Below are 11,392 nucleotides of genomic sequence, written 5' to 3'. Positions count from 1 at the left end.
GCCTCTGCCTACTTTTGATCTTGTCTGTCAAATAAATAAATCTTCAAAAAAAAAAGCCCCTATTTTAGAGGACACATAACCTCTCCAACTTAAAGATTAATTCTTAAAAAATGCATAATTTCTAGCTTCAGTTGTAGTTAGGTGGAGCCATGTAATTAGATTCTAGTGGGAGGGAGGCATGAAAGTTGGAATAATGTGTGTAATTGTAGGAAGGTCCTATCCTGCTGCGTGGCTGGAATTTAAACCATGGCTTGAACTATTGCTAACTTGCTATCTTGGCCCATGTGGTGATTTTGAATGGAAACCATACAATGGTAAGACAAGATGGAATTCTGACATTACAGGTTTTTTAAACATTTTTTAAATACTTATTTGAGAGCACGAGCAGGGGAAGGGGCAGAGGGAGAAGCATACTGCTGAGCAGGGAGTCCAAGGCAGGGCTTGATATCCTAGGACCGCAGGATCATGACCTGAGCCACACAGGCAGATGCTTAGCCGACTGAGCCACCCAGGCACCTCTCTATTTCCATATTCTTTATCTCTCATTTTGTATTTCCTAGTTGCAGCTGAACCAAATTCTAACTAATATAGTGAGTGCTATAGTGCTGTCTTACCTTATTCCAGTTCCTAGCTGGATAAATGGGAAAGATAAATGATAAATCAGAATTGGCTATAAAATTTTTTTTCTATTACTAATATAGAACACCCGATGCTTCTTACTAGACTATCAAAAACAATGTTTAAAAGCAAATTGTTTTGGAATTAAATAGTGATGGTGATACCTATATACTAAAAATATACTACATACTCTTAAATTATAGACTTCAAAAGGGTGAATTTTATGGTGTATGAATTATATCAAAAGTGTTACTGGGGCCCCTGGGTGGCTCAGTGGGTTAAAGCCTCTGCCTCCGGTTCAGGTCATGATCCCAGGGTCCTGGGATCGAGCCCCGCATTGGGCTCTGCTCAGCAGGGAGACTGCTTCCCTTCCTCTCTCTGCCTGCCTCTCTGCCTACTTGTGATCTCTGTCAAATAAATAAAATCTTAAAAAAAAAAAAAAGTGTTAAGTTAAAATGAATCATCCAATGAAAGCATTAGAATGTTTAAATATTTTTTAATTAAATAGGTTTTTAATTTAAAACTACCATTTCTTTGGGATATGAGAACTATTTACTAAACAAATCTCTGAAATATAAAACATTAACATAAATCCACATACTTTAACTTGTGACTATTCTGATATCCCCCTTCAAGTTTGCTTCTATTTTATTGTTGTTCATCTCCAGGTTCAGATTCTGCATTACCCTGGAGAGCATACTGTCATCTTTTTTATCCCCTGAAGCTGCCCCTTTGTTGAGGGCTTCTTCTGCTACAATAAAAAATTGTTCAGTTGGTTGAAGAATGCTTACACCATAGCCATTATTGTTGTAAATATGATTATTAGTCATCTTCAGTTTTGGTGCTGGAAGAACCTGTTAAATTATTCAAGGAAATTAGTTTTCAATAATTTCTATAACAATAAAATACATACTCTAGAATTTATTCTTAGGTTTACATGTTTCTTTAAAACAACAATCTGTTTTAAGCAAGCAATGTTTTCCTCACACTGCTTATTGTCATAATAACCAAGGAAATCTCTAATATTGAAATATTAAATGAAGTTTTCAATTTATTTTATTTTATATAGTATAACTTTAATATGTAAGGCTTTATATATAAAGCTTTAATATAACAAATATAAAATATATATAAAAATATATATAAAGCTTTAATGTAACAAATATAAAAGTAATTTCAGATACTGACAATACTAAATTTTCAAATAATGTAATTTCAAGTAATTATATTTAATCTAGAATTCTAGGGAAAATGTTCATCAACTACACAAGTCTAGAGAGGGACCTAGAAGAGTAGAACAAATAGAAGTAGAAAGGAATGGGAAGACATTTCACTTACAGATTATTGCTATTTTAATTGACTATTTTAATTGACTAGCTTAAATTATTTTACAAATTTTGAAAGACTTAAGTTTTCTTAATATATTTATTATTTTTTTATTTGCTTTACTTTCCAAAACATATTCTAGATCTGCCCAATAAAAAATCTGAAACATTTTTATAAAAGCAAAACTATCCACTTTATCAGTTATCTGCTAAGAATTTAAGTTGAAACTATTAAATTAGAAGGCTAAACTTATTTTATATCAGCCATCATTTAAACTATATTTTAATTATCTCTACTATTCTTTTCCAGATCAATAACAGACTAAACCTTGTCTAGATGTAATATTTTAGTATTTTTGTGATAATTCAGTTCTTACAACTACTCTATATTTAAGAAATATGAGAATACCTTCATATTAACTCCACCTAAGGTGCTTTTTGAGTTATCACTGGTTCTGAGGTTATTACAATGATGAATTTCATTCCCTTCTAAAACGGCTGTGCTTCCAGGGTACAGTTCAACACCAGCACCCTGTAAATTAAAAGCAAAACAATCTCAAAACACACATGTACCTCTCCAAAATTTTCTTTAGATTTAAAAATTATAATTCTATTTTACCACTCGACACACTAAGTTACACAAAAATAATAATTCATGTAATGATTTACTTTAGAGATAATGTTTTAAAACATTAAAAACTAGTATTAATCTGTGCTGGAAGATGATTGGGCCTAGAAGGAGGGTTGTGGTCACACAGTCTCACTGAGTCACATTCTCTCCCACCCAAATGAAGTCTTTAGGAGGGAGCCAAAAATCTCTTCAGAGCAATTCTTTCAATTGTTATAAAAATGTATATATATTCTAACTCCCTCAATGCTACTAATGTCAACTTCCTCAGTTTAGTGGAAATTAAGTCATTCTGTTAAAACAGATCCTTTTTTCATCATTTAATCTTTTCATTTAGTTTTGCCGTATTTCAGTGGTCTTTGTTAAGTGTTAACAAGTTAACTGACTCATGATCTGTTTTGTAGCCACCAATTTCTAGATTAAAAAAAAAAAATCACATTTAAAGCCAGTAATTCTTTGGACTTAACTTAGTTCATTTTTCCTACGTGTGCTGTGATGCCCTGTACTTGTCCTGATTTTAGCAGTTTCTAAGCTTGATTATAACTCAATTCAAAGGTGAAGTAACTTATCCTTTGCACAGTAAGTTATCTATTGTCAATAAAGCGGTCTTTATAAAAGGAAATACCTGGGCACCAGTTATTTCACTGTCTGTAATTGTCAGAGCAGCCCCTGTAAGAACACACACTCCTGTTCCTTCGCATTTTAATATACAGTTTTCTAGAGTCATGTGACCAGACTCCACCACCACAATACCATCAACGGTCCCTTGTTGTATCAAAGATAGATGCATTAGCTTCACATTATCAGCTTTAGACACCACGAAACTGTCATGAGAAGGTTCAGAAGTAATCATAATTTCTTCTCTCTTTCCAACTCCTGATTCATCGAGACAAAACAGAATTAATTCAGTAATCCCAAAGTTTAAAGTCCTTTAGTCAAGTCATTCAATAATACTTTTTCTTTTCACATATTTTTAATAAGTAATATATCTAATTATATACTTAACTATAATGTAATCTTTTGTCCATATTTGATGCCATGATGGGAGAATCTGGGTTTGTAGTCAATATAAATGTACCTGTATATTTATTCATCATACTTATTCCATAATACATTTTCCTAAGTCTTCCTATTACATAATCAATAGTCATTTACAAAATGTCTAAGATACAAAACTACCTTACCATGACTAAAAAAGACTGTCATGTGAATTAGGTTATAAGATTAATCATATCCACAATTTTGATCTAGAATAGTTAAAAGCAATCATCTAAATTTAACAACAGTGCAAAAATAAGGGGTCGTAGCTTCGAGGCTTTAAGATTTGAAAATGACAGATACACTTCTTATTACCCATGCAGTTCAGAAAAATCCTACTGGTTACAGTCATCAAGATCTAATGAGTTTTTGCTCAATTCTTGAATTGATAGGCAAAGCCTCAGTCACCTGCTGCTTTTTCTTTTGGTCAGACAGTGGGAATATCCTTACTTCAATGTTAAACGGCAGAATTAAAGTTACTAAATAGGTTCAGAACCTAAAAAACTTTAGTAAATTCTTCTACTTTAGCAAGTTTGCATATGAATTAACCTGAGAAAATGCTGAATATATTTTAATACAGCCTTATATTTGGTTTTTCTTTTTATAAAGATTTTATTTATTTATTTGACAGAAAGAGATGGCAAGCAGGCAAAGAGACAGGCAGAGAGGAAAGGAAGCAGGCTCCCTGCTGGGCAGAGAGCCCGATGTGGGGCTCGATCCCAGGACCCTGGGATCTATGACCCAAGCCGAAAGCAGAGGCTTTAACCCACTGAGCCACCCAGGCGCCCCTGGTTTTTCTACTAAAGTGATAAGAAATGCAATAGAGGAAGAAAAAGTAGTTTGGGTAAAAATATTACAAATAGGTTTTTTGTTTTTTTTGTGGTTTTGATCTTTTTAGAATCTGTGTTTGTAGTGCTACACTGTCATGGAGAAGAATAGTCTCATTGATTTGTTTTGGTACATTATGTCCAAATGAAGTCACCTGTACAGATAATATACTCATGAGCAAGTGTGAAAATCTTAATTAAAAAGATAGATAAGGGATTTTTGTGTTAGGTAAATCATGTTTATAGTATATAATTTTTCCAGTATACATTGTTATAAAAAGATGGCAAAGGATGCCCTAACCCTTTATAATGATGTCGTCCGTCAATAAAGCAAGATTTACAGCTTGATATTCTCCTGGAAAAATAACTACTGTATCTCCACTGTAACAACTATCCAAAGCCAAATCCAAATCATCATGCTGTTGGAGAAGTGTGTCTGAAGATAAGTCCTTTACCTGAAAAGAAGAAATAAAACAGTACACTTTTAACAATGAATTAAACTGAAACAGGTCATTGTAATCAGCTAACGTATTGGTGACGTGTGCTTTTCTCAAAGACCTACCTTTTATATTACACTGTAATACACTGTAAATATGTTTTTATGTTCATTAAATTGTTCCAAGTATCCGTGCATCAACTAAGGGAATGGTGAAATGGGATTTTCTTTACAATCACTAATAATTTTTACAGCTATGAAAGACTGTGTACCAAGAAGGCAGAATTTGAGCTAGCATATTACCTCCCAAGCCTCACAACAGTTCTTTGAGGGGAAATAATATCCCCTTATCAGGTGAAGGACTTTGAAACTCAGTAAGATGAAATGATTTGCCCAAGGACACAGAGTTGGTGAGTGGTTAATCTAAGCTTTAGATCCAGGACTTTATGACATTAGATCTCTTTACAGTCTACTACTTTGTTTAACTCAAACTAATCCTATAATTTTAGTAAATCAATAAAACCTTATATATTAAATACTCTAGAACTAAATAAAAGATACCAGGAATCCACTAAGAGTAGAAAAGGGAAGAGAACTTCATTATTAGTACCATAAAGAGTGGGGAACTCTCAAAATAAAATCTGAAAACTAAAAATATATTCTGAAAAAATGCCTGTTATTTTATCCCTATAGAATTGGCATTATTGAGGGCGTGTGAAAAGGTGAGTGCTGTGAAGTGTGTAAGCCTGACGATTCACAAACCTGTATCCCTGGGGCAAATAGTACATTATATGTTAATAAAAATAATAAATGGCATTATCATTCTTATATCCTTTTTCTTATAAAGTGGTTAGAAGAAAAACAAAAATGAAAACATAACAAATTGAAATTTTAAGCTAAATAAAATATATAGATATTCCTTTTTAGTCTTTTTCCTGTGCATATACTCGTTACTCATAATACCAACATATCATACCATACATATACATGGCTTTGAATCCTGATTATTAATTATTATTAATTATTAATAATCCTTGATTATTTCAGAGAGAGAGCATGAGTGGGAGGGGCAGAAGGTGAGGGAGAGAATCTCAAGCAGCTCCAGGCTGAGCACAGAGCCAAGAGTCAGATGCTCAACCAACTCCATGACCCAGACAGACACCACTGAATCCTGACTTTTCATTACATCATATCTTCCCATGTCTTTATTTTTTCAAAGACTAATTTTTAGTCATTACATAATAATGCATCATATGGGCATATCACAGTTTATCATAGTTGATTTTCTTACTCTTATTTAGATGGTTTGCAGTTCAATATTATGAAAATACTATGACAAATAAATCCTTATACACATCTCTAGTTAATTCTTTGGATAAATTACCAGATGGGGAATTATTTTGTCAGAAGTACAAAAGATTTTATGTCTTGGATTCATATTGCTAAATTGCCCTCCTAAAGAGTTTAACCAATTAAAATTTGGTTTGAGAACTCATTTTGCTGTAAACTCATCAGCATAGGGTCATCTTTTAAATTTATAAAATATTTGCTGCCTTAATAGGCAAAAATCCTCACTGCCTCATTTTAATTTTCATTCATTTGATAAGCAAGAGTGAACATTTTTTCCAGATATATTTGGAACTCATAATCCTTACTAATTCAGTAAACTACTATATTCATTTATGTGTGTATTCTAAATACTTTGGTGGCAGAGAGCACAAGGAAGAACTCTAAAATCCATCTCATTTATATTTTTCTTATTCATGAAAATAGGAAACCCAGGAGAAAGAAGTTTGTGAGGGGACATAATGAGTTTATTTTAATGCCAGTTAATTTGAAGTACTGGTGGAGTCACTAAGCAGAGATATCCAATAGACTGCATATAAGAGTCTAGAATATAGGACTAACATTTGGGCATAAAGATCTGGGAGTTACTTAAAGCATAGGAATGGATAAGATTAGCTACAAGACTGTATGAAGAGGGAAAGATAGCACTCTTGGATGGAACAATGAAAAACATTAAAAGAATAGGCAGAAACAAAAGAAATCTCAAAGCTGAGGCTAGGGGTAGCCAAAGAGGTGGTAAAATCAGGAAAGGAGGAAATAGTTGATGATGTCGGGTGCTGAAAGGTTAAATGAGATGGCTGATCTTTGAGTTGTGCTTAGTGCATTTAGCACAGCTTGGTCCCACATTGACCAGAAGGACATTTTCACTGATGTTCTGGAGGCAGAAATAAGATCACTGTGAGTAGAGGCATGAATGTGAAAGCAGTAGAGACAGATAAATATGTCAAGAAGTTTTCCTGTGTAAAAGGAGTTGTGGTATTGAGGATGTATACTGTTTTATTATTTTAAAAAACAATTGAATACATCTCAGTACATTTAGGAAGGAAACAGAATGATATAAAAGAGAAGTGACGTCATGGAAATGGTGGAATGAAGCGCTCCAAAAAAATGGTTCTTCCACTGAAGCAAATATTAAGTTGGGAAAAAAAAAAATGACAGAATCAACATTTTTAGAACCCTGGAACCTAATCAAACACAGCAACCATGCAAATGCTTAATGAAGAGGCTGTCAAAATTTTGTAAAAAGAAAAAAAAATGTAGTTTTGCTTAGCTGCCTACCATCTTCTATTCCCCAGCTTGGCAGCAGCTGTGAAAAGAACAGCCCGTGTTTCTGTGGCTTGCTGGTCTGAAGCAGGCATGGGGTGGAGGAAATATGAACCTTATTCTCAAAAACAGTGCGGTTGTGAGGGACAGTTTTGTCTGTCAAGCATCTGATTCTGGAGTTTGGCTCAGGGCTTGATATCAGGGTGTTGAGATGGAGCCCCTCATCAGGATTCACACTGGGCATGGAGCCTGCTTAAGATTCTCTCTCTCCATTTCCTTCTGCCGCTCCCTTGCTCTCTTTCTTGGGGGGAAAAAAAAGTGTGGTTTATTTTGAGACCAGTCAGTATCTCAGGGGAAGGACTGACAAAGCTGACTTAATACCCTCCTCAGAACTGAGCAGCAGTATAGGTATCACCTGATGAAAGCATTTAAAAACATACACCATCCATAGCTGTCTGGGGCAAAGGAAGAGTCTGCAGAGGAGGAGGCTGAGAAGGAAGATTCTTGGGGAAACAAGGGCTGAAAAGCACAGGGCCAGGGCTGGATGCATGCTCAGGAGAGATATGAAAGTGCCCCAAGCTTTGCTTCCCACTGATCTTTGGGCCCCATAGAAGCAAGAGGTGAAAGCCGAGGCAGAATTGTAAGCAGCCTGGCCCAGCTTTGAAGGAGTGCCTCAGCTCAGAGCTAATCTGCAAAGACGGTGAGATATTTTTGGTTTTTGTTTTTTAGCTATCGGTGTTTATGGAAATTTGTCAGGTAACTGGTTACCTGCTGAGATTACATAATAGAATTTCAGTAGCCACACGCAAAAAGAAACACAGCTTTTGCAAAAATAGTTTGGAAAATTTGCTAACCATATGGACAATTGCAGTCCTCAAAAATTAATAGAGAAGGGGCGCCTGGGTGGCTCAGTGGGTTAAAGCCTCTGCCTTCGGCTCAGGTCATGATCCCAGGGTCCTGGGATCGAGCCCCGCGTCGGGCTCTCTGCTCAGTGGGAAGCCTGCTTCCTCCTCTCTCTGCCTGCCTCTCTGCCTACTTGTGATCTGTCAAATAAATAAAAATCTTTAAAAAAAATTAATAGAGCAAACCCTGGGGATAGGGTAGACTGATTTCCAGAGTTATTAGATTATAATATTCAAAAAAACAATTTTCAACAAAAAAGTTACAAGACATTCAATGAAACAGGAAACTGGCCCATTTACAGGAAAAAAGATTTATAGAAACCACCTCTGAGGAAGCCCAAACAAGCCTTTGGATTTATCAGACAAAAACTTGAAATAAACTGTCTTAAATATGCTCAAATAGCTAAAAGAACCCATGGACAAAAAACTAAAGGAAACAGAAGGGCAATGAACAAATAGACAATATCTATAAAGAAATAAAAATTACAAAAAGAACCAAATGGAAATTCTATTGTTGAAAATCACAATAGCTGAATTTAAAAAAACAACAACAACAAACTCACTAGAAAGGCTTAGATACCATATTTGAGTGGGAAGAAGAAAGAATCAACAAATTTGAAGACAGGATGATTAAAATATCCAGTCTCAGGAGCAGATAGAAAAAAAGCACAAAGAAAAGTAAACAATGTTGACGAGACCAGTGATATACTATCAAGAATACAAACAACCGTATTATAGGAGTCCCAGAAGGACAAGAGAGAGAGGAGCAAAAAGAATATTTGGAAGAATAATGGTTGAACACTTTTCAAATTTGTTGAAATCTGTGAATCTACACACCCAAGAAGCTTAATGGGCATCAAGTAGGATAAACACAAGCCAAACCAACACATATGATCAAACTGTTGAAAGTCAAAGAATCTTGAAAGTAGTGAAAGAGAAGCAATTCGATATATACAAGGAATTGGCAATAGGATTAATGGCTGATTTCCTAACAGAAGTCACGGAAGCCAGAGAACAGTGGGATGACATATTTAAGGGGGGTGGGTACTGTCAACCAAGAATTCTATATCTAGCAAAACTATCCTTCAATAACTTCTCAAATGTATGAAGCAGCAAGACTGCGGATCTGGTTCAAAATGGTATCACTCTCAAATGCAGTCTTTCTCATATTTGTCTCCTATCCTTTCCATAGTTACTACTAGCATAGTGCCTAGCAATAAGGTTTGTACTCAGTAAATAGTTGCTGACATTTATTTATTTAGTACTGATTATATGCTAATCACTGAAGCGGATGTAATGGGAGAAAGAAGGCATTAATGTCAGACGAGAACCCTACCCTCAAAGAACTACTTTTTTGATTATACACAACTACCACTTAAATGAACAAATAGGGATAAAGTGCATTTCTTACCATGTCAGTAGTCATCACTTTTGCCACAATATGTGTTATAGTCTTTCCAAAATCTCTTTTTCCCTTCCGGCGCCTCAGAATTCTTGGAAAAAAAGGTCCATGAACTCTAGAGTTGAAAACATTTATTATGATGATATTAAGCTGAACAAGACTCAAGCTATGCTTACTTAGAAAATAAACCTTGGCACCAAGCATCTTTGAGAAGTAGATTTCACTTATTTTAAGCTCCTTGAGAGCAATGAGCAACTTGGGAGCAATGGAATGATTAAAATCTTTTAGATAACTGAATGTTTACACTCTCAAACTCTAAAATCTTTTCATTTTCATGGTTTGTACCTGGAAATCTGTATGTAACCCAGTAAAATCAACACCTGTCACCTCACATCTTTAATACAGTAGGAAAATTTTCCTGATTATACTTTCATAGTCCACTCAGTTGTGGACTCAAAACAAGGCAAAGATCAGTTAGGTCTCTGATACTGAGGCATAAAAATGTTTAGAGAAATGCCCAGTTTTAGATACTGTGTTCAACTAACAAAGTGTTTTGTTTCAAAGGATATGGTCTCCATAGATACGTTGACTGCGGCCTCCCAACAGAACAAGTCTAGCTTCTCTCTGAGTTGTGTGTGTGTGTGTTTTTAATTATTATTGTTTGCTCTTCAGCACTTCTGATTCCACTCTTTCTTGTCTTTCGGCTCTTCTTTGCAATTCCTGTTTTCTAACTCTTAATCATGTAAGTGTTATCAAAAGAAAGAAAGTTTGAGTATAATTTTTTATCATCACTATCAGCTGAAAGGGACACTCCTTTACCGACAGATGTAGCTTTACTAATAATCTCCTTAGGTGTCATATTTTGGGTTCTCTGCAGCACATTACTGCTTGACACTCCTGGAAAGCAGCTTTAGTACCAATATGTTTCAGCTTCAAAAGTTTCATTGAACATTTCAAAAGTAAATCCATTCAGCATTTTTATACCTATTTAGGCAAGTGATTATGATCTTGAGAAAGAGAACTACTCTCACATTTCTTCACCATATACCTGATCACTAGCTGCTCAAAGAGTACAGCATCCTACATTCAGGAAATACAGTAGTTTATCATGCAATCCTAGTTTTAAAATCAAAAGTATGTATCAGTGGGGTTTTTTTTAAATCAAATTTATTAAGGTATAATTTACATAACACTCATTTTAAGTAAACCATTCCATGAAGTTCCACAAATGTGTATACCCACTTAACTCAATCAAAATAGTCAAGATATAGAACATTCCCATCACACTGTTAGGTTCCTTCATTCATCTTTGCAGTCAATCCTCCACACCTATTCCCCGGCAACCATTGATCTACTTTCTGTCATAGATTTCTGTTTCTTGGATTTTTTAAATGAAATTTTAAAGTGAAATAATATGTGACATACTCTTTTGTGTCTGGCTTTTTTTCATTCAGTCTGTTTTGAGATCCATCATGTTATTTTGTGTATCAGCATTTTGTTTATATTGCTGAGCAGTATTTCATTACTGGATTTTCTGTTTACAAAAATCATGTCATCTGCAAATAGACGTAATTTTATTACTTCTTCCTTTCCAATCTGGATGGCT

At 34.8% G+C, this 11,392-nt stretch overlaps 1 protein-coding gene across 1 annotated transcript in view; it reads right to left on the bottom strand.

Annotated features, from left to right (window-relative positions):
• Positions 1-1,032: 1,032 nt before the first annotated feature.
• SHCBP1L (SHC binding and spindle associated 1 like) overlaps positions 1,033-11,392 on the bottom strand; it is a 35,746-nt gene continuing 25,386 nt past the window's right edge. The window contains exons 6-10 of the mRNA XM_032862677.1: positions 9,796-9,901; positions 4,738-4,891; positions 3,197-3,447; positions 2,353-2,475; positions 1,033-1,472 (exon numbers count right to left, since the gene is read on the bottom strand). Coding sequence (XP_032718568.1) covers positions 1,221-1,472; positions 2,353-2,475; positions 3,197-3,447; positions 4,738-4,891; positions 9,796-9,901 — 886 coding nt within the window. The 3' untranslated portion in view covers positions 1,033-1,220. The remainder of the gene's footprint in view (positions 1,473-2,352; positions 2,476-3,196; positions 3,448-4,737; positions 4,892-9,795; positions 9,902-11,392) is intronic.

The sequence above is a fragment of the Lontra canadensis genome, unplaced genomic scaffold (assembly GCF_010015895.1).
Source record: "Lontra canadensis isolate GAN:19392208 unplaced genomic scaffold, GSC_riverotter_1.0 scaffold24, whole genome shotgun sequence".
In the NCBI taxonomy this organism is placed as follows: domain Eukaryota; kingdom Metazoa; phylum Chordata; class Mammalia; order Carnivora; family Mustelidae; genus Lontra; species Lontra canadensis.
This window is presented reverse-complemented; position numbering and strand designations above follow the sequence as displayed.